Genomic DNA, 23,555 nt, shown 5'->3' with positions numbered 1-23,555 from the left:
TTCCCCCCTTACGTAGGGGCTTTTCTACGGGGCCACGTGATGGGCGGCAGCCAATAGCTCGTCACAGCCCACGCTCCGGCAATTGGCCTGCCGGTTTCATGGGAGAGAGGCCTGGTCTCCCTCCTACATGCGCACTACAGCTCCCAGAATGCACAGAGGGCCCCTTACCGTGGACGGCCTAGCTCTTCGCGTTCGTGGTGCATCCTGGGATATGTAGTCTCATTTCTCCTTGAAGTCCATTTCAGGAGAGCTGCGGAGCCTGAGAGGTTTGCAGAGTATTTGCTGGCCCGTCCAAGAGAGAGAGAGAGATAGAGGTACTGGAGCAGCAGGGGAGGGAAACTCTGTTATTATTATTATTATTATTTGTTATTATTACTACTACTACTACTGGAGGGACATTGAATTGAATTCATTGAATTGTAACCTTCTCTCAGCAGCAGAGGAAGATAAGAGACTTGGCTACTTTTTCCCTTCCTCCCCTTTTAAAAAAATTAGAAATGCTGGAGAAGGGCAATTGGAAAGCAAGTAAAATTAATTTCAAATTCCTGACACCTGCAAAGTTGTTGAATTTTTTTTAGGAAGACCCCAAAATTGATAGTTTCCTTGACATCTGATGGGAGGGCGCCACCACCGAGAAGGCCCTCTGCCTGGTTCCCTGTAACCTCACTTCTCGCAGGGAGGGAAACGCCAGAAGGCCCTTAGAGCTGGACCTCAGTGTCCGGGGCTGAACGATGGGGGTGGAGATGCTCCTTCAGGTATACTGCGCCAAGGCTGTTTAGGGCTTTAAAGGTCAGCACCAACACTCTGAAATGTGCTTGGAAACGTACTGGGAGCCAATGTAGGTCTTTCAAGAGTGGTGTTATGTGGTCTCAGCGGCCGCTCCCAGACACCAGTCTAGCTGCCGCATTCTGGATTAGTTGTAGTTTCTGGGTCACCTTCAAAGGTAGCCCCACGTAGAGCACATTGCAGTAGTCCAAGTGGGAGATAAGCAGAGCATGCACCACTCTGACGAGGCAGTCCATGGGCAGGTAGGGTCTCAGCCTGCATACCAGATGGAGCTGGAAGACAGCTGCCCTGGACACAGAATTGACCTGCGCCTCCATGGACAGCTGTGAGTCCAAAATGACTCCCGGGATGCGCACTTTGTCCTTAAGGGGCACAGATACTCCATTCAGGACCAGGGAGTCCGCCCCCTGTCCTCCAAAAACAGTACTTCTGTCTTGTCAGGATTCAGCCCCAATCTGTTAGCTGCCATCCGTCCTCCAACCACCTCCAGACACTCACACAAGACATTCACCGCCTTCACTGGCTCTGATTTAAAAGAGAGGTAGAGGTAGGGAAGGTGACTGCCCCAAGGTCATCCAGTGACCTTCATGACCAAGTAGGGATTCAACCCATGTCTTGATAGTTTCTGTTCAGCACTTCAACCACTATAACACAACTGCTTTCAAGCCCTTAGTAGCAGAAGCCCCATTTATCCATGTGTGCATTGAGAGGGTAACAAAAGTCTTCTTTATTTCGGGGTTTCGGGGTGTTGCAAGACCAAAGGAAAGGACATATTACCACCACCTGCTGATTATAGTGCTATTGTTTCACAAATGTAAAAAAGGATCATGCCAGAGAGGAGCTTTCTTGTGTAAAAAACTAGTTTTTAAACAGGAAGTTTTTTTGTCTGCAGAAATAAGTCCGTCCACATGCAATCTGGAGTGTTGTGTAGCCCAGAAACCAGCTTAACATCTCATTTAGAACTGGGAAGCTCGTTGCATAGTGTAAAAAGTTGGATCGTCCTCATTGTGATCTTGAATATTGGAGTCCAAATATTGAATTTTAACTATCCAAATATGCTCAGTTGGTAGAGCATGAGATTCTTAATCTCAGGGTCATGGGTTCCATTGGACTAGATGACTAGATCGTGGTCCCTTCTAAGTCTACAAGTCTACGAAATGAACTACTGTAATTTATCAAACTGGAAGTTTGCTCGTGTGACTTAAATTTTAAAACCTCTCATTGCTTGTAATATTTATGCAAATCTAGCATACAGAACTGAGCCCTGAATAGTGTCTCTCTCTGCCCGTTGTAGTTCATAACCTATGACCAGTCACAACAAAACCCAGAATTGATTTGTTTTGCATTTCCATTAGGCATATAAATCCTGCTTTGGGGCTTACTGCAAGCATCTGGTTGATCACTCTGAGAATAATAAGTTGAAGTAAATGGTCCTTTGGCCTGATCCAGAAGGCTCTTGCTATGTCTTTAAATTCATGTAGACTTGGGTGTAGTTAATGATCATGCAGGCATCTGTATTGCAAGCACTGTTTTTCTGTGTTTTGTGTTCTTAAGCTATGGTATTATGAGTTTACAAGTGGGACCGGCAACAAAATACTGCAATATAAAATGACCTCAAATATTTCTCTGCAAGGAGGAAGGAAATGGGAAGACCTTTCCAATTGTCCTTAGACTGTAGGGGCTTATACCTCCCTATATATGCCATTCGGACCCCAGATACAATCCTGTCAGCACTTGCCAATTGATTTTGGCCTTAAAGGGGATTATTTTGACCAAGGGCAGCTGCACATGCCCATTTTAACTAACAGCTTGCCATTTTGCTTGGGCAGGAAAGTTTGCCATGTGCAAAACACTGTCACCCTAGTGCAGATAATGGGATCCACCCTCGGGAGCAAGGCTTCCACATGCATGTCACTTGCTGGAGCAGGAACCACATTAAATCGGACGCAGCTTCAGCTGCAGAGCTGTTCTATCTGTACTGCATTGCTTTCAGTAGGGCAGAACTGAACTTTTACTCCATCTACGTGACTGTGCAAGCAGTAAATGTCATTGTTCCTTTTTATGTCACTAGGATGGATTATATAACCCCACCCCCACCCTAAAATACTGACTTTAATTCAACTATTTAATTCATATATTTTCTGAACAAGATAACACATGTTCTTGTTTGCTGTAATGATGATAATGTTTGTTTGCTACGAAGCAGAGCATTTACACAATCTAGGACAGGAGCACAAACCTAAACCTACATTTGAAGTCAACTGGCTTTAAAATGTCCTAACTCTAGGTGGCTTGTGCCCTAAATGTCCATGCCATTTGTTTGACAGTCATATGACCTAAATTCAGATTCTCCCTCCCACCTCCCGTTCGTTCTTCTACGTAGAAAAGCAAAATAGTGTTTGTCAGAGGAGCACGGATTTATTTTCAGTGCCATTTAAACATGTTGGCTTGTATTAAAAGCTGGCTTTATTTTATACCAAATAATATTGGGGGGGGGGGTTGTTTGTTTGTTTTAAAAAAGAAGATGTTGCTTATTTTAAAAGAAAAAAATATGTGAAATTGTAAAAATCATTTATGGTTTTTTGTTCATCCTGCCTGCAGCTCTAACTGAATTGGCACAGATGTCTCTGACTGGTCATTTATTGGAAGCAAAAGACTAGTTCAGTTTAAAACTGAATCTATATATGCTCTTTAACATGTGGGAGGTGAGTCTGCAGATTAAACGTAGTTCTCACTGAGATGATAATGGTGTGCCTGAGCTTTACCAATTTAGCATACTCATATGTATGAGGCTCATATCTATGAATAATGTGCCTTAGGATGATTGACTGGCTCCTACAAAATATTCCCTTAGCATAGAACAGGCACGTCCAACAGGTAGATTGTGATCTGCCGGTAGATCACTGGATGTCTGTAGTAGATCACTGGTAGATCACTGGCTCTCCCCGAAGAAGCTCAACAAGTTTGGCTCCCCTAAAAAAAGCTCTGCACCCCCCAAAAAGGGGCTTCCGTCCTCCCTACAAAAAGCTCAACAACTTTGACCCCCCAAAGGGGGTATATCACTACCAGTCTTTAATTCCATGAGTAGATCTTGGGAGTTGGCCACCCTGGCATAGAAGACTAGACATCGAGGGAAAGATTCTAGCCTCATCTTTTCCCTGATGCACCACTTTCCTATGTGTAGAGATCTATTGCTTTTTTTAAAAAAATAGTTTCTAGATGACCCTTGCGGTCCCTTCCAACTCTACAGCTTTGTGATCATGGAAGCCTCTAGTGGAATTCTGAAGTTGTCTTCTTCTGTGGCGATCACTTGTAGCCAAGTAAGATTGTCTTCCATAAACATGGTTTTAACAGTGAGTCCGTAAGTGACTCTGGAGGCCAATTCTGGATCCACACATCATTCCACATTGGGAGCATAGGTTTGCAGGTGGGAGTTGATCACGGTGAGGGTTTGCCAAGCGTGCCTTCCTCTTAGCACGTTGTGTAACCCTGGCATTACCATTTTAATTAAAAGGGAAGAATGTTTTTGAATCTGAAGAAGGAGAAATATATTGTCAAAGCTAATGCGAAAGCTTTCAAGAAGCACTAGATCGTGGTCCCTTCTAAGTCTACAAGTCTACGAAATGAACTACTGTAATTTATCAAACTGGAAGTTTGCTCGTGTGACTTAAATTTTAAAACCTGTATAAGGAAATGAAGAATTGTTAAAAATAAATGCCTAGGAGAATATGCAGCCCGCAGAACAATCAGCCCTGCAGAGATTTACTTGTAGAATCGGGAACAGACTGCGGAAAATCAAATGGTAGCCCCTGAAAGGCAGTTTATTTTATTAAATGTAAACAGATCACTAGGGAAACATGCTCAAATGATAGCCAACCTAAATTTTATGACTACTGTATCTAATTTTTCAGACTAGGAAATACTGATAGCAGTAGATAGGAATGGGGCATTGAATCCTGCCCAGGATAGCTCTATGGGCAAAAATACACGCTTTGGAAGGCCAAACAGTAAAAATCAATAGTTTCCTCAGTTTAACAGATAAGGGAGGTATAAGCCCCTACAGTCCAAAGACAATTGGAAAGCTTTCCCCATTTCTTTCCTTCTTGCAGAGAAATGTTTGAGGTAAATTTGGGAGAGTCAAAATGGCTTCAGGATTGTTCTCCTGTACAGTGGTACCTCTGGATACGAACGGGATCCGTTCCAGAGCCCCGTTGGCATCCTGAAGCGAATGAACGCAACGTGCGTAGGTCGCGATTTGCCGCTTCTACACATGTGTGTGACGTCATTTTGATCGTCTGCGCATACACGAGCAGAGAAACCTGGAAGTAACGCATTCTGTTACTTCTGGGTCGCCGTGGGGCGCAACCCGAAAACACTTACCCCTGAAGCAACTTCAACCCAAGGTATGACTGTACTATTTCAGACACATGGTTTATATCAGGCTTCCTCAACCTCGGCCCTCCAGATGTTTTGGCCTACAACTCCCATGATCCCTAGCTAGCGGGACCAGTGGTCAGCGATAATGGGAATCGTAGTCTCAAAATATCTGGAGGGCCGAGGTTGAAGAAGCCTGGTTTATATACTGTACTTACGTATGTCTTTGCCGTGTACATTTATGAACATTTATTCTATATTTGACAAGGGACGCGGATGGTGCTGTGGGTAAAAGCCTCAGTGCCTAGGGCTTTCCGATAGAAAGGTCGGCGGTTCAAATCCCCACGGCGGGGTGCGCTCCCGTTGCTCGGTCCCAGCGCCTGCCAACCTAGCAGTTCGAAAGCACCCCCGGGTGCAAGTAGATAAATAGGGACCGCTTACTGGCGGGAAGGTAAACGGTGTTTCCGTGTGCTGCGCTGGCTTGCCAGATGCAGCTTGTCACGCTGGCCACGTGACCCGGAAGTGTCTGCGGACAGCGCTGGCCCCTGGCCTCTTAAGTGAGATGGGCGCCCAACCCTAGAGTCTGTCAAGACTGGCCCATACGGGCAGCGGTACCTTTACCTTTTTATTCTATATTTGAGACCTTGGAATTCTTGTAACAGAGGTTGTAGGCAGAATCCAATGAAGTCTGCCTGCTTGTGCATCAAAAATCCATTTGCGTTATGGGGATCCTGGTCTTTTGTCCCCCCCCCCTCCTCCTCCACCACTCTGCCCCCACCCACCCCTTAATCTGCTCTGGAGGTTTCATGAAACATCAACCTATATAGAGCACAGTCATACTTCCATGCAATTATTGCAACTAGAGCAAGAACTGCCTGCCCCCAGAAGTCAAATGTGCTCTTGCTCTCAAACCCAGAAGTAATCAGGATATGTGAAGAATTGCATTCCCCTCCCTGTTAATAATGTTCCAGAGACAGCAAGTGTGGGATGCTAGCAAAGCATTTCTAAGAGGTATTCTGAACCCACTCAGTGCTTATCGTGAAAAAGAACAGGCAAAACCGAGAAACGAATTTGTACTGGAGATTAATAACCAAGAAAAAGAGCATAAGAATGCAGCCTCTTACAACAGTTCTTAATAAATTAAGTACCTGCTAACAAATGAACTTGGAACTTTTAGAAACACAGACTCTTAATTTCAGTAAGCAAAACAAAATGAATGTGGGAATAAACTGCTTGAGTTACCTGCATATCAGGTTAAAGAAAGAACAACGTATGAACCCAGTTCCTCCAATAAAAAGGAGAATTGATATAGCTAAGTCTTTGAAAGAGATTATTTATTTAGGGCACTTACAAAACATGCCAGAGAATACGGGTGTTTGCAATGTTTTGGTGTTCAGCTTTGGATTGGTGGGAACGAAGCATTTTATTCCAACTCTGTTTTTAACGTGCTTATGTGGTTTCTTGTTTGTGTATTTAATTTGTTTTCAAATCACTTCAGGGCATTATTTTTTTCTTTTTTCTTTTTTTTTTGTCGTGGAAAGCAATATATACATTTAATAAACCTAACTGAAACATCATTGTACCATTTTGAAACAAACAAAAGATACAAATCAAGTCACAAAACAAATTGACTTTAAATCAGCTAAATGCCTGGGTAACGAAAATGTCTTCATATGCAGGGCTGGGTTAAGACCTTTAGAGGCCCTAAGCGCTTAAAAGATTTGGGTTCCTCTTCATATATATCTAATTCAAAATATAAACCATAAAATAAAATTTTGTTTTTCGAAATGAAACAACCTACAGTAAGATGGAAAATGATGTTTATTTTTCCATATAAATCATGTTTTGTTCAGCTGTGCCATATGGTCCATAGTAAATCCAGCAATGGAATTTTTTTGTGGTGCCCCCCTTCCCTTGATGTCCTAAGCATGTGATTATTTTGCTTAATGCTTAATCCAGCCCTGTTCAGAAGACACCTCCAAAACCTACCAGGGGCAAGGCCAGCTTGATTCCATAATCAAGGTTCCCTTGTTGAAAAAGCCCTCTCACATATTGCTGCATATCACACAGTTGGTAAGTGCAGGATTTTTAAGAGTGCATCCCCAGATAGAATCATATACCGTATTTTTCGCCCTATAGGACGCACTTTTCCCCCTCCAAAAATGAAGGGGAAATCTGGGTGCGTCCTATGGGCCGAATGCAGGCTTTCGCTGAAGCTTGGAGAGCGAGAGGGGTGGGTGCGCACCGACCCCTCTCGCTCTCCAGGCTTCAGGAACACATCTGCAGCCTAGGCAGCCCTGCGGATAGCAGCCTGCCACCCAGCGCGAAGCAGAGCGGATAGCAGCCTGCTGCCCAGCCTGCCCTGAAGCAGAGCGCCCCTCGCGCCGGGCAGACATCCGCAGCGTGTTGGAGCCCTGCGGGAATTCCCCGCAGGGCTAACCACGCTGCGGATAGCACCCTGCCGCCCCGCGCGCCGGACAGACATCAGCCAGCCCCACAAGCTCGGGGGACAGCAAGGAGGCGCAGCGCCGCCATCCCGCTGTTCCTCAACCTGGTTCGGTTTCCCCGACCTGGTTTTGGGGGGGAAATAAAGGGGGGGAATTTCCTTTATTTCCCCCCCCAAAAAAACTAGGTGTGTCCTATGGGACGGAGCGTCCTATGGGACGAGAAATACGGTAATTGTGGAGCTGGAAGGGACCCTGAGGATCATCTAGTCCAACCAACTAGAATTCAGCAATCTGCAGCTGTCCCATAGGGGATCAAACCTGCAACCTTGAAATTATCAGTACCATGCCCTAACCAACCGAGCTATCCAGACTCTGATCTTATGCTGTAAGTAGTTAAGGATTTTATTATTTAATGGGCACAGAGCATAGGGAGGGAATTGTGGGGTAAAAGAGCACAGGTTTTCTCCAAACATGAATCGAAAATAAAATTGCTATAATATTATGGCTAGATGGCATGACCTTGGAAACAAGTACTGTCGTACCTTGGAAGCTGAACACCTTAGGAGTCTAACCTTTTGGCTCCCGAACGCTGCAAGTGTGTTCCAGTTTGCAAACGTTCTTTGGAAGCCAAACGTCCGATGCGGCTTACTCAGCTTCCGATTGCTTGCAGGAAGCTCCTGCAGCCAATCGGAAGCTGCGTCTTGGTTGTTGAATGTTTTCAGAAGTCGAACGGACTTCCGGAACGGATTCCGTTTGACAACCAAGGTACGACTGTACTCCTTAAATTTGTGGGGCTTATTTCTGAGAAAATATCATTAGGATCATGCGACCCAAATGCAAATGTTCAGTCTTTGCTTGATTGCACAATTATTACTGTTGGGGTATGCGTGTTTAAATTGTGTTCAGTAGAATGTATTTCAAATTTTCCTGTTCTTTACATAGGTAGCAGCCAGACACGCTATGGGCATTAAAAGCATTTGGAAGAACTACAAAGTTTTGATTGTTATGGGACCTAGCCTTGCGTTGATACACTGGGGCTGGTATAACATCAAATCCAATCCTATGTTCCAGCCAAAGAGTGAGGACACTATCCCTGACCCTGGCCTTGTGACATACGCACTGCAACAGGACAGCAAAAGTAAAAAAAATAGCCATTAACGGTGCTGCAGAAAAATTGAAAGGTAAGTTCCTGCTGCAGCAAGAACAAAACCATTAAGGCAATGCAAATAAAAGAGAATCTTGTATTGCAGCAAAATTATAGAAATTGTTCCCTTTTCCTGCATCTCTACAGTCCAGAGCCTCTTCCTGTGCCCAGAACAGCAGTGGTCCATAATAGGCAGTCCTTGGCTCTGCCTGTCAAGGACAGGCACAGATTTTATGCTAGCAATTTCTGAAAGTCAGTCAATAAGAGAGGTGGGTTTAGAAAGAATATTTGGAAGCAAATCTGCTCCACTTCCCTTAATAGCATAGTAACTACGAGACTGAGCTACAAACCAGGAAGTCCTTGGTTGAGATTTAACCTCTGCCCTGAGCTCACTAAGTTGTCCTAGGCAAGGTGTTCTCCCTGGGGCTTGAGAGAATTACACAGGCCCTACCTTATAGGGTTGTTGTAAAGAGCAAAAATGCGAAGCGCTTTGAAAACCCGACAGCGGTCAATAAATGCTAAGTAACGTTGTTGTTGTGTACAGCTCCATGACTAAAATTGTTTTCACAGAAAAACCCAATAAAAACCTGGTTTGATTTTTCTTCCTGCTAACTGAAAACCAGGCAGCTGTGTGACCCAGGAAAATGCACCGGGATTAGCGACACTTAAATCAGCGGTGGGCAACTGGTTTCTTTAAGAATCTGAGCTTGCATTTTTGCTTTTATTTCATCTTGGTTGTGGGGCGTACATCTGAATATGGGATTTGCTTCTTTAAATTTAAGGTGCAGCCATTCCTCCAACGCCGCCGCCTGTTTATCTTTTTTTAAATGTGCTTTCCTGGTTGCTTGAATTCATCTGCTGTGACATTTTTCATCAGTTTACATTTTCATACAGGGTGGCAAAATGGGACGCGGGCACTGATCAGATCTGTAATGAATGTGAAGCATCCCAGCTGCGGTTCACCAGCTGCCTTTGCAGAGCTGCTGCAAATACGGTTCTCCATGCATAATGCATAGAAGCACATGCCTAACCTAATTTTTCTGAACCCGCCTGTGTGCAAGCTTCAATAATTATTCCTAAGGTGTTTTTTTTAAAAAAAGTTAAAAACCGTCGTTTTTGTAAACGTAGAAAAAAAAGGGTTTGTCATCAATGCTGCAGTCCTTCGGCTAATTTATACCGACAGATTATAGTGCATTAACATAAATGCAGTCTTTATGCACAAGTGTGTCTTAAACATTGTCTTAGGGTTTGGTTTTAAATCTGCTGTAGATCTTCATTGGGCTCTTCAATTGTGTTTCTTTTAATTGCATTGTAATGATATCTGCAGGAATTGGGGTGGGGATGAGAACAGAGCAGGCATAGGCAAATGCGGCCCTCCAGATGTTTTGGGACTACAACTCCCATCATCCCTGACCACTGGTCCTGTTAGCTAGGGGTGATAGGAGTTGTAGTCCCGAAACATCTGGAGGGCCGAGTTTGCCTATGCCTGGAATAGAGTGTCGAACACTAAAAAGGGGAGCTGGCAATATGAGAATATTGCATGTATGTTTTGCCTCATATCTCTGCAAATGCTATATATATATATATATGTATTTATGCAGGTTTTGGTGTCCTCGGGTGTCTTCCCGTGTAAAAGTTGGGGTGTCTAGGCGACGTTTCGACGAGGTCTCACTCGTCATCTTCAGGCTGGTGCTTTCGGCTTCTTGTTACTGGAACAGAGCGGGATCTCAATGTTTGAGTTCCTATAAATACTGTAGAGGGGGTGTGGTGTCTAGCCTCCAATGTTCTGGGCAGAGAGGAAGTTCTCAGGCTAGTGTGCCTTTTCTTCTTTTGTTCCTTAATTACTTGAGAGATACCTTGAGTGATTTCTTGAGTGATATCCTGAGTACCACTTAGGTGGGTCATTAGGTGTGTGTAAATGTGTTAATTGCCAATGGATACCAGCAAAACAGGATTACGAAGCTAATCCAAAAGGAAACACCCCCCAAAAACCAAGACACAGAAGAAAACAATGGCATGGCCCTCCTTCCTTATATCAAGGGCACTACAGATAAAATTAGCAAAATCCTCCATAAACACAATATCAAAACAGCCTTTTGCACCAACCAAAAAATAGCCAATATCCTCAGAAACCCCAAGGATAAAATCCAGTTGGAAAACCAAGGGATCTATGAAATACCCTGCAAAGTCTGCCCAGCCACGTACATTGGACAAACAAACAGACGAATAAATGCACGTATCGCAGAACACAAGAATGCCGTCAAAAAAGAAGAAAAAACTTCCTCTCTTTTCCAACACATGAAAGAAACAGGACACGAAATTAATTTTGCAGATTCCAAATTGCTCTTTAACACGAAACATCACCACAAGAGAATAATCATGGAAGCCATCGAGATAGAGAAACACCCTCACAACATGAACAAGCGTGACGACACATCCCGCTTGCCAGACATCTGGAAATTAGCCCTCCCCACAAAAACTGACACCAGATCCAGAGGCACACAGAACGCCAACACCAATCAACCACACCAGACCCAAACCCAGACCCTCTCCACAGATGAATTACTGACACCATCCAGTAGCCAATCCATGGTGGCACCTCCGGATGCTGCACCCCCCTGCAATCCCTACACAGATCTGGCTGACACAAGCCACAAAACCACAGCTCGCCCCTATACACGAAGCCAAGCCAAAGCACAACTAAGTGCAATACAGCCATCTTCTCAGGAAAACTCTTCACAAAGTTCAAGAGGTCAAGACACAAAGACTTTAGCAACTAATCCACACCTAATGACCCACCTAAGTGGTACTCAGGATATCACTCAAGAAATCACTCAAGGTATCTCTCAAGTAATTTAGGAACAAAAGAAGAAAAGGCACACTAGCCTGGGAACTTCCTCTCTGCCCAGAACATTGGAGGCTAGACACCACACCCCCTCTACAGTATTTATAGGAACTCAAACATTGAGATCCCGCTCTGTTCCAGTAACAAGAAGCCGAAAGCACCAGCCTGAAGATGACGAGTGAGACCTCGTCGAAACGTCGCCTAGACACCCCAACTTTTACACGGGAAGACACCCGAGGACACCAAAACCTGCATTCCTGTACCCGTGAAAATCTACGAAAGCAAATATGTATGTATATATATATTCAACAAGAAAGCTGAGGCTTAGAAGATCCCATTGCCCTCTTCCTCTCCTCCTGTGGACTCCCATAATTGTAGCATGATCTGAGGTTGGTTGTGATGAAGAATGGGCTCATAAACATACATTTAACATAGGCAGGGGGTGCTGGGCCAATTGCAAAAGGAGACAAATTAAGCATATTAGGTCAGATCCTTATGGCAGTGATCCAAATCACACACTCCCACCCCAACAACAATCGTAATCACCAGTGCAGTACCCAAACCACCCTGCAGCATTGGTCAAAGGTGATGTGTGACTGATGTGGCCGTTGGCCCCCAGTAGGAAAAGAAGCCTAATGGGTAAAGGCAGCCAAGAGGTGGCCACTGGCAGGGCAAATCCAGGAATAGCAAATTCATTCCAGCTGCTTCAAGAATTGCAGATAAATTGCCCAGGCGCAATAAATTCATTCCAGACTCATCCTGTTCAGAGTAGGCCCATTGACTGAGTATTTCTTTTAAAGTTTTTATTTATACTTTTTGAGTTTATACGTTACATTAGTTTTACAATCAGTTTAACATTTCAGAGTTTGACTTCCTTCCCCCTCTTTCTGTGGTTCCTTAAATTTATTTTTTAATACCTTCTGGATATCCAAATTCTTATAATTATCTACTTTAAATATGTACTCTTAGGAAACTGCAGGTTATTACAATAATCCTGCCAATGATTTTATCAGTTTGAAATTTTTCTGTAAATATCCAATAAACCATTTCCATTCTTTTATAAAAAGTTTGTTATCTTGATTTCTTACTCTTCCGGCAAGTTTCGCCATTTCTGCATATTCCATAAGTTTTTGTGTCCATTCTTCCTTTGCTGGGACTTCTGCTTCTTTCCACTTTTGGACAAATAGCATTCTTGCTGCTGTAGTAGCATACATGAATAAGTTTCTACACAATTTAGGTAGTTCTGTCTCTATAATTCCCATTGACTGAGTACAGGAACAACCACTGTTCCAGTTCTGCCCTCCATATTCCAGTGCCCATGACAAGGTGCAGCCAGCAAATGGCTGAGATCCCTTTCCTGCCCACCTACAGGGATGGGCATGGCAACTGTGGCTTTTATTTTCCACCAGCATATGAAATTTTGAAGGCCATGTTGTGTGACATCAACCAAGAACTACCCACGGCCAATGACACTCACAGATCCCATCTGCAAACCTGATCATATGCATTGTGGGTGCTCTTGCTGCTCCCTTGTTTGGTTGGGCCATGATGAAAAGGTGTGCAGCTGCAATGTCTGAACTTTGTGGCCATGCTGGGCACATGGGTTGATTTTGGGAACCTTCTGCTGCATTGCACTGCCTACTGTTGCATTTTGATGTTGGTCCTTGGTCTGAAGGTTTGGCTTTATGGGTTTCGGCTGTAGTGGGAAGTTGGGGATTGTGGCTTCCTCTCTTCTGGCTCTCCCCCCCCCCCCCCCAATTTAGAATTTTATTGCCAAGGACTCATGGGGCAACCTTTGGAGACCAATGTGGGTAGGATATGGAAGCAGACAACAAATTGGTTGGCCAAGAAGGGATGCAACACTTACAGTGAAGAATTCCACTTTTCCTATTTTCCTCTTCGAGCTCTGTATTTAACTGATAGGTAAGGTAAAGGTAAAAGGACCCCTGACCATCAGGTCCAGTCGTGGCCGACTCTGGGGTTGCGGCACTCATCTCACTTTATTGGCCGAGGGAGCTGGCGTACAGCTTCCGGGCCATGTGGCCAGCATGACTAAGCCGCTTCTGGCGAACCAGAGCAGCGCACGGAAACGCCGTTTGCCTTCCTGCCAGAGCGATACCTCTTTATCTACTTGCACTTTGACGTGCTTTCGAACTGCTAGCTTGGCAGGAGCAGGGACCAAGCAACGGGAGCTCACCCCGTCCCAGGGATTCGAACCGCCGACCTAATGATAGGCAAGTCCTAGGCTCTGTGGTTTAACCCACAGTGCCACCCGTGTCCCTATTTAACTGATAATTCCCCTCAAATTCAAGAGGTCAATAGGCTTTCTGTTTCATTGAAAAGAAAATGAAAATGACATATCAGGCTCCTGAAAAGACAGTTAAAGTCTATACCATTCAGCCATGCCCCCTAACATCTTGTTGCTGGGATATGTTGTGTCTAAGGATTCACACTAGTTGTTTTTTTTTGGGGGGGGGGGGTTAGCAGTTCCCTAGCATAAACAGGATGTTTCCAATATTTCACACGCCTTGCTCGTTCAGCCAGAGTTATTGGATACCAGATCACATGATGTGCCTCCTGTCGAATACATGACAGGACTTTAAATGAGCCCCAACGGTGTTAAAAAGATAAGCAGAGTGATCCGTTCGGCGTGAATTGTCTTGCTAAAATGTGAGCTGAGAAAATGCATGATTATTTCGGTCACATTTCTGCTCCGTACGCCAAAATATAGGTGAAATGAAGCCCTGCAAGTCAAAATTAGGGTGTTTCCTTGGCTGGTTGCTTTGGTTACTGTTTCTCCCTCCCAGCATTTTAAAAGAACACAGGATTTTTGCATTGTGCTTGCATAACCAATTATACAGGGAAGGACATGTGAGGGTCTTTTAACCAGTTTGAATGCACATTATGCTATAATCTCATATTCTGCTGAGCTGGCCTGCTGTTTGCCCGCAGGTCTCATTGAAATATATTGTATCTACAACAAATAACAAGTAACTGTGCCTCTAATGGCAGCCTCATTCACCACCCGTCTCTTTTTCTAAAACTGTAGGTACACTTCACTTTGTTCATTTGAGTTTCGGGCCGTGAACTAAAGAGATGAAGAAGATCAGCTGGATTCGGAAAAACTGGCTCCTTGTGGCTGGACTGTCATTTGTCGGTGTCCATCTTGGGACCTATTTCATTCAACGAGCCGCAAAGTCCTCTGCTAAAACAAGCTTGGAAATTAAATCAAAGGGTCTTGACGAATGACGCAATCTCTGCATCTTCACATTGGTAGCTAGCATAGCAAGTGTGCATTTGTTTTGTCATTGACTCCATAGTTGATTAAATGTGCTTTGTGGAAATGGAAACATATCCTTTTTCTTCTTCTTTTCCTTTTAACATTTCCATAAGTACCGGGAAGAAGAGACAGCAATACGGGGTGTAGTAAGTCCTGACTGGAATCTTACCTGGGGGGGAGAAAAATGTCTCGCCTCGATGCTAAAAAGCCCTCATTGTGTACCAGCGAACCTTTGACTAAGGAAGCCATTAGCTGTGTTCTGTCTGTGTTCAGTGAAATAGTCAAGTCTTGCTATGGCCCCACAGGTAGGTTCAAACAGCTCCACAATGGTATGGGAGGATATGTCCGCACCACATCGCAGTCATCCGCGTTGCTCGCTGGCCTCTGCGTCACCCACCCGGTGCTAAAACTTCTGACAGCCTCCGTGCAGAGTCACCTCTCCCGTTTCAGCGACTGCGGCTTATTCACGGCCATTCTCTGCTGCAGCCTGCTTGAAAAAATCCGAGCCTTGAACGTTGCTCCATGCACTTCCATTAAAATCTGCCAGCACCTTTTGAGCCTGTGCACCGACTATCTCTCATCCGAAGCATGCGGCTGTAGAGTGCCGGTGGATTTCGGCTGCTCCAAGATCCCTCTCGGTTTGGTGCGCAGTGTGCTGACCAGCAAACGGGCCTGCATGCTTAGCAGGGGCGAGGCAGATCATATCAGCACTCTGGTGCTGAAGGCCTTTGTGTTGACCATCAGCCCACAAAACACGGAGACCAGCGTTGCCTTCGGGAAATGTCTTTATATACCTGTAAAAGATAGGAGAGCTATGGATTCTGCGGTCTATCCTGGACTTCTGATTGAAACACCCGACTTGAATCTGACCACAGAGCTTCCCGTCAGAACGGCTCTTTCGTGCGCAATCAAGATGGCGCTTTTCTCTCTGTCCCTATCAGGAGACTTGTCTGACACGGGAGAAGGAACCATTTTTGTCCATCAAAGAATGTTTCTAGAAGCGGAGGTCTTAGGCCAGTTGCTTAATTTAGGCAGGCAAATGGTAGACGATGGTGTGAGCCTTGTGGTGTGCCAAAAAGTTATCCACCCAGCCCTGAAGCAGTACTTGAAGGAGAAACATGTTGTGGCTGTAGAAAGAGTTGGGGCGGCAATGATGGAGCCGCTGAAGCAAATAACAGGTAACGAGCAGATTTTTGTTCTTTCCTAATCATGTGAAAGGGGACGCGGGTGGCGCTGTGGTTTAAACCACTGAGCCTAGGGCTTGCCGATCAGAAAGTCGGCGGTTCGAATCCCCGCAACGGGGTGAGCTCCTGTTGCTCGATGCCTGCTCCTGCCAAGCTAGCAGTTCGAAAGCACGTCAAAGTGCAAGTAGATAAATAGGTACCACTCCGGCGGGAAGGTAAACGGCGTTTCTGTGCGCTCCTCTGGTTCACCAGAAGCGGCTTAGTCATGCTGGTCACATGACCCGGAAGCTGTACGCAGGCTCCCTTGGCCAATAAAGCGAGATGAGCGCCGCAACCCCAGAGTCGGTCACGACTGGACCTAATGGTCAGGGGTCCCTTTACCTTTACCTTTAATCATGTGAAAATGCCAAAATGAAGACTTTAAAATAAGTTTTCGATCTTGAAAGGTTCACGATGTGCTTCCCGGGGAAGAGTAATGCCATAAGCAGTATTCTCGCTCGTGACAATTCCTCCGATGTGCTACTTTCCATCCCCATGTTTTGGTTCGTTAATGAGGGTGCGCCGTTCAAATATAGTCCATTTAGCTAATGGTTCACGTAGCTCTTCATTGAGTCTGCTGATGCAACCCAACTACGACAATGCATATAAATTTAATAGCAATAAGAATAAACAGTGATGATGCAACCCAGTTTTTGTAGAATTTGGCTAGGCTATCAAAGGTGAGCAGGCGTTCAGCCTCCGAGAGAACTTACTTGCATTATCCATTTCCCTTTTGTACCTGAACTCGCCAGTGGGGTAGTTTTCACATAGCAAACCTACGTCTAGCCCCGTGGTTCCCAACCACACGCCCCACAGAGGCGCAATTTCATTTTTAAGGGTGGCAATTAGGAAGCTTGTTTAGACCCAGATAATGGACTTTTAGGCTTCCTGCACGTGAATAGAAGTTCACTTTTTGAATAATGAGAATTATGTCATGGGGGGAGCGAAGTATCAGGATTTTAGAGATGCTTAGCTGGGGCATGGCCAAAAAAAGGTTGGGAACCACTGGTCTAGACTTAAGAGGGCACATGGTGGTGCATATAACTGACAGCAACATTTTTCAGCCCAGCTCTCTGGGCAACCTGGTGGGCAGAGGAACTAATGTGAATGTTACCTTTCATCCAGCAGGCTAGTTTCTAAAAACTCCTCTCCTCCAAGCAGGCGAGCAAGAGCCCTCACTGGAATTTAAGGATTTATTATTTTTTATTATGATTAATTTTTAAGTCGCTTTATTTAGCCCAGGGCAACTCAAAACAACTTACAACCAGACAAAAAAAAACCCCCAGACAATAAACCCGACTTAGATGCATTGAAACCAAGTGGGAAGAGAAACGCTTCTTAGCTTGGCAAAAACGCTGAGGTTTCCATGCAGGACAAATGAGGGGGATGGCCTGGGGAGAGGGAGGTGGAAGGGGGAATGACCTCTGGGAAAGTCCTGAGGGCCAGGTGAGAGATGGGGGCCTGCATGCCCCCGGCCTGAAGTTCCTTATCCCTGGGCTAGATCCCAGGGGAAGAAGAATAAGAATTAGAGAATCATATAGAAAATGATAGCGACGTAGGTGGCGCTGTGGGTTAAACCACAGAGCCTAGGACTTGCCGATCAGAAGGTCAGAGGTTCGAATCCCCGCCACGGGGTGAGCGCCCGTTGCTCGGTCCCAGCTCCTGCCAACCTAGCAGTTCGAAAGCACGTCAAAGTGCAAGTAGATAAATAGGTACCGCTCCGGCGGGAAGGTAAATGGCATTTCCGTGCACTGGTCTGGTTCGCCAGAAGCGGCTTAGTCATGCTGGCCACATGACCCGGAAGCTGTACGCCGGCTCCCTTGGCCAATAAAGCGAGATGAGCACCGCAACCCCAGAGTCGGTCACGACTGGACCTAATGGTCAGGGGTCCCTTTACCTTTACCTTTTATAGAAAATGATAGGAGCCCACCCCTACATTTTGAAATAAGTTTGTGCCTGGCGCCTCAAGGTGTCTAATGAAGGCGCCAGCCAAACCTACCTGGGGAGAGCCTTCTGCAAACAGGGAGCCACTGCAGAAAAGGCCCGTTCATACTTTTGCCTTTGAAACATGCTCAGTTCACTTCGGTTCCATGCAACGCTACGCACAATGTTTGTGAGATAATGCCATGCCGTGACTTCCCCTCGTTTGAACAGGTTCTCAGCCGATGCCTTCTTTGCAATTTCTGTCCCCTGCTTGCTATGGCCGCCTGAAGGACTTGCGGGCCGAGTCGTTTGCTTCAAAACGGTTCTTGCATCTAATCCCTGACGACCCGGTTGTCTGCAGCTTGGTGCTCTGTAGCAGGAACGAAACTGCATGGGAGGAGCTGAGGGTAGGTGTAATCTCTTTAAATATCGGCTGTGATGCCTATTCTTGGAGAAGCATTGAGGGGACGAATCATTAATAGTTTGTGGAAATCCGCCAGTCCACCACTGCTTACGCTAACTGAGGAGGCAGTTTGCAAGAGTAGTGACCTTGTGCCAGGCTTCCTCAACCTCTGCCCGCCAAATGTTTTGAGACTACAGTTCCCATCATCCCTGACCACTGGTCCTGGTAGCTAAGGATCATGGGAGTTGTAGGCTAAAAAAAATCTGGAGGGCTGAGGTTGAGGAAGCCTGCCTTATGCTATCGGGATTGCGTTTACAAGTGAGGTCTCTTGAGCTAATTCGCATAGATAGCAAAATCGGCTGCAGCTGAGCGAGACCTTTCACCTAAATCAGCCTTCCCCAATGTGTTGCCTCCCGGTTGTGGTTGGTCTTGGGTTCAAGTCTCTGCTCAGCTGGTGACGTGAGCGAGTTAGGACTTCGCAGCCTCAATCAGCTCACACGGTTGCTGTGGACAGAACGGGATAAGCCTTACGTCCGCTACACAGAGCTCCTTGAGGGAATGTGGTGTATGCAGATACAATGAGCAAATGGCTTTTTGTTTTAGATGGGTTGCATAAGGAGACCTCCACTTTAAAACCATTTCTTTATTTCACCTGGATTTTTCTTCCTCGGCTTAAAGAACAATAACAACAGAAAGTCCTTTGCTTCTTTCCTAGCTGGCTTGTCAAACGGCGGAGCATGTTTTGCAATTAACTGTCTCCGACCCCTGGGTACTCTTAGGTGGCGGCTGTACAGAAACTCATTTGTCGTCCTACGTAAGGCACAAGGTATGCTGAGATCCGCGTGGCTTTTTAAAGCTGTTTAATGCACTTAAATCTGCTCAGAGCATTGAGGGTTATTGGTTTATTGGCGGAGGTGAAACACATTTCCGAGGCTCTAAATGCCTGCGATCCTTAAAACCCTGTATGGCTTGGGGATTTTGTTACTGCTGCTGATGTTGTTTAAATCCAAAACAGCATGGGCGGGCTCCCAGGAAGGATGAAGCGAAGGAAGATGCTCTCTCCTTCCTTCTTTATTCTCTTGTCAGCTCAAAATTGCCTCCCACATGGAAAAAACTGCAGCACAAAAACCTTCTCAAGTTGTTTTTATCCCTGCTGAGAAGTAGGGGAGAGGAAGGCATACAACTTCCCCCACCTCTGCCGTGCTTGGGAAGGGTAATTTTGGTCTGGAAAATGACGAGAGAGAAAAGCAGGGTCTCCCCTGCCTTGCAGATATCTTCTCTGATGAGCATGACTGGACTACAAAGCATCACAGATACCTGTGTGTTACTGAGTAGTCGGAGCCATAGCATCCTCAAGCCTGTATTGCTCTTTTTTGAAAAAAGTAAACGCACAAGCACTTCTTAAAATCTTATCCAATCAGCGCATTCTAGTGAAAGGCCTCAGCCTCATTTACTCTCCTATCTATTTCGTTCATTCTTCAGTATTGCGTAAATGGCTATTTGAAAAATTCTTTTCCTGTTGTAAATTGAAACTGTGGAATGAGATATTTGTTCATCACTTATCTGATGTTTAGTCTGAGTAATAAAATTAATCCATTAGTTGTATTATTACGATGATCATTAATAATAATAATGCAGAATGAACCCTGAGTAGTAGCTATTATTATTATTATTATTATTATTATTATTATTATTATTATTATTATACCCTGCCCTGGGTTTCCCCAGCCACTCTGGGCAGCTCTCAACAGAATATTAAAACATGATAAAAATCAAACATTACAAACTTCCCTAGACAGGGCTGCCTTCAGATGTCTTCTAAAAGTCAGATGGTTGTTTATTTCCTTGACATCTGATGGGAGGTTGTTCCACAGGGCGGGCGCCACCACCGAGAAGGCCCTCTGCCAAGTTCCCTGTAACCTCACTTCTTGCAGTGAGGGAACTGCCAGAAGGCCCTCGGAGCTGGACCTCAGTGTCCAGGCTGAATGATGGGGGTAGAGACCCTCCTTTGGGTATGCTGGGCCGAGGCCGCTTAGGGCTTTAAAGGTCAATGCTAACACTTTGAATTGTGCTCGGAAACACACTGGGAGCCAATGAAGAACCTGGTGTTATATGGTCCCGGTGGCCACTCCCAATGGCAAAAGTGGTTTTGTTAGATTGCAAACCACCTAAGTCTCCTGCTGCTGAGTACACGATCTTTAATAGTTTGGATCCAGACTTAATCATACGCAGAGTAAATTGTAAATTTAAAATAATACAGAAAGAGGAAGAATAAATAATCATTAAACTGTCATGACAGACTTAGTTCCCATTGATTTCATTAGGTTTACTTTGAGTATGACTAAGTCTGGAACCACCCCAGTGACATTTACTAATAAATAAAAGGAGTGGAATTGTAATTAACATTGTTTTCCAGGCAAAATATTAATTTAAGACACTTGCTTTCTAAAAATAATGCTATCGTTGCTTTGCTTTCTCTGGCTCTAACCCTATATGGAGGCTGTAATCCTATGCTCAGATTCCTGAGAGTAATACAGTGAGACTTACCTCCAAGTAAACAACGCATAGGATTGCTCTGCACGTTGAATATCTTTGTTTTGTATCTTAATCATAACATACTAGAAAATAGTTTTCTCAACCCCATCCCCTTCCTATTTTAGAGTTGCACTGTGACATCCAGCACCTTGGAAAATTTGTGCTGCTCTCAGGCAGAGTTCCAGTTGGTGGCCGATTCCTTTTGCGGGTCGCTAGAATCTGTGTCTCGCTGCCTAGAGCATGACGGCGGCGACGTTCTCACCGATATGAAATGGGGACATTTTTGGAGCGTTCCACCTGATCTTCCTAGCGGGTCCGATTGGTCTGACGTAGTTCAGAGGTGCGGGTGCGGCCTTTGTGGCCCCAAGCAAGGTCTCAATTGGAAGATTCTGCAGTGCCATTCTCATCCTTTCCCCCCGCAAAGTTGCGTTGGCGAGTCTTCCCTAACCTCCGCCGACAATCTCGTTCTGGACTGCTTTGCAGCGAAAAGGAACGGCCTACAAGTCGCCGTCGAGACGGCCAGTCTGCTTTTAGATCTGTCCTATATCGTGGAAGATCGTAATTAGGTTTCGTTTGCAAGTGTTTCTGCGTTTCACAGGTGTGCTGGCATTTAGTGCCCCCCCCCATCCCATCACGTCTCCTTGCATCCACTGAAAAACCTCTTGAGGGACCTGTCCGGAAGAAGCATTCGACTTTGCACAGGGAGCTGCAGTTGGAAAAGTACGTCAGCTCCTCCTGCACACCTGAAGGCTCTTTGCACATGCACAAGATCTCATTGGGATCCCTGCCTCCATGCTTGGGATGGCTGCTTTCAAAAATGAGAACAGACGGCTGCAAAAATTGGAACATGTATTTTTTCCTTTTGGAAAAATAAACAAATCCTTATTTAATAAATACATCATAATAAAACCTTTCTCTTACAGACTGATGGGCCAGCGATGCAATGGTGGCAGTTAATGGAGGTTGGTTACCTTACTTGGCTGATAAAATAACAGCTTAAAAACATCTGATGGATTAGTCATGTATTAAAAGCAGGTTAAAAAATGAACCATGTGTCGCACGTGATGTCAGCTGTAGAATTCCTGTATCACATGGCAACTTGAAGCATCGGATGAATCTATAAAGCCAATATTAGTAAGGGGATGCTTCAATTCTGCTATAATTGCCCTCCATTTCCTCACCTCCCCCTTCCTTGTACACCCCTCCCAATCTGCTCTGGAGGGTCCCACACACGGGCTGCAGGGAACAAGAGAGAGAAAGGAATTTCCGTCAAGGGCATGGGGGTCTGTTGAGCAAATTGAGCTGGAGTTTTGTACACAGCCCCAAATCTCTTTTCAAGCCTAATTCATGATGCAAACATCTAGCTTTTCCTGATGTCGTTTATGTTTGATGGTTATATTTTGTCAATAAAAATGACATCACTTCTTCTGCTTGCTGCTGTTATCAATTTCTTTGGAGGCCACAATGGATGGTTTCCTTACTAGAAATTAAGAATAAATCTTGTGTTTGTGTGTGTGTTCCTTATAGACTTTTGAATTGGCCATTTTGAATCCAGCTGTATGGTTGAAGATGGGTTCAGAAGTAGTAATCCCATATATTATGTTAATTTCCTCAGATAATTATCCCCATAGCTGAAACTTTGATTTCGAAAACACGATTCACCCGTTGAAGGCCGCAGTTGTACAGTCCACAATTAAAATACCTAAATGACATCCATGATATTGCAGGAAAAATAGAAGGCTGGGAACATAACCCTTAATTGATGAACAGACTTTTGATTGAGAAATATATGCATTCTTTGTTGGCCAAACAATCTTTAAACAGAACCAGAGTTCAGAGGTTTACCAGCCGCCACAGACTTAAATATCTGCACTCCAACAGCTGAATTAAAACCCGAGATGGCTTTGTACGTGAAGCTGTTAATCAATGGCTCCCTGTTCCATATGTCAACCACATTTTTAAAAATAAAGGTGATGATAAAAAATGTACAGTGGTACCTTGGGTTAAGTACCATATTTTTCGTTCTATAAGACGCACCAGACCATAAGACGCACCTAGTTTTTGGAGGAGGAAAACAAGAAAAAAAATATTCTGAATCTCAGAAGCCAGAACAGCAAGAGGGATTGCTGTGCAGTGAAAGCAGCAATCCCTCTTGCTGTTCTGGCTTCTGGGATAGCTGTGCAGCCTGCATTCGCTCCATAAGATGCACACACATTTCCCCTTACTTTTTAGGAGGGAAAAAGTGAGTCTTATAGAGCAAAAAATATGGTACTTAATTCGTTCCGGAGGTCCGTTCTTAACCTGAAACTGTACTTAACCTGAAGCACCACTTTGGCTGATGGGGCCTCCTGCTGCCGCCACGCCGCCGGAGCACGATTTCTGTTCTCATCCTGAAGCAAAGTTCTTAACCTGAAGCACTATTTCTGGGTTAGCAGAGTCTGTAACCTGAAGCGTATGTAACCCAAGGTACCACTGTACAGAGACCTGCTGTTTAAGACGGAAGAGAATCCCGTGGGACATGACCAAGTCATTAAGCTTCCTTAATGCAGCTCTGAATAATAACAGAAATTATTTTCTCACAATATCCTTTTTTTT

The 23,555-nt window shown here is 44.9% G+C and overlaps 2 protein-coding genes across 4 annotated transcripts in view; one reads left to right on the top strand and one right to left on the bottom strand.

Annotated features, from left to right (window-relative positions):
- The first annotated feature begins 52 nt into the window (after nucleotides 1-52).
- MKKS (MKKS centrosomal shuttling protein) lies at nucleotides 53-22,390 on the top strand. Of its 3 annotated transcripts, none has more exons than XM_083730397.1 (6): nucleotides 53-314; nucleotides 8,550-8,788; nucleotides 14,646-16,054; nucleotides 18,254-18,429; nucleotides 19,141-19,251; nucleotides 21,086-22,390. In XM_083730397.1, exons 3-6 carry the CDS (start codon nucleotides 15,061-15,063, stop codon nucleotides 21,524-21,526), a joined length of 1,722 nt encoding a protein of 573 aa, XP_083586523.1. In that variant the 5' UTR covers nucleotides 53-314; nucleotides 8,550-8,788; nucleotides 14,646-15,060; the 3' UTR covers nucleotides 21,527-22,390. The 3 variants fall into 3 exon arrangements, with proteins under 3 accessions (XP_083586523.1, XP_083586525.1, XP_083586524.1); XM_083730398.1 differs by lacking the exon at nucleotides 53-314 and adding an exon at nucleotides 1,513-1,636; XM_083730399.1 differs by lacking the exon at nucleotides 19,141-19,251.
- PLCB4 (phospholipase C beta 4) overlaps nucleotides 8,137-23,555 on the bottom strand; it is a 665,275-nt gene continuing 649,856 nt past the window's right edge. The window contains exon 39 of the transcript XR_014561903.1: nucleotides 8,137-8,157. The gene's annotated coding sequence lies outside the window, so the exon portion shown is untranslated. The remainder of the gene's footprint in view (nucleotides 8,158-23,555) is intronic.

This window comes from Podarcis gaigeae (assembly GCF_964106915.1).
Source record: "Podarcis gaigeae genome assembly, chromosome: 3".
Taxonomy (NCBI): domain Eukaryota; kingdom Metazoa; phylum Chordata; class Lepidosauria; order Squamata; family Lacertidae; genus Podarcis; species Podarcis gaigeae.
Note: the sequence above shows the minus strand (reverse complement) of the source record. Positions and strands in the feature narration are given on the sequence as shown.

Bases quoted from the DNA above. Each gene is read 5' to 3' on its own strand.
- MKKS (XM_083730397.1), top strand. From the start codon at position 15,061: ATGTCTCGCCTCGATGCTAAAAAGCCCTCATTGTGTACCAGCGAACCT. The intron at 16,055-18,253 runs GTAACGAGCAGA...TCGTTTGAACAG, and splicing joins GCCGCTGAAGCAAATAACAG to GTTCTCAGCCGATGCCTTCT. The intron at 18,430-19,140 runs GTAGGTGTAATC...CTTCTTTCCTAG, and splicing joins CTGCATGGGAGGAGCTGAGG to CTGGCTTGTCAAACGGCGGA.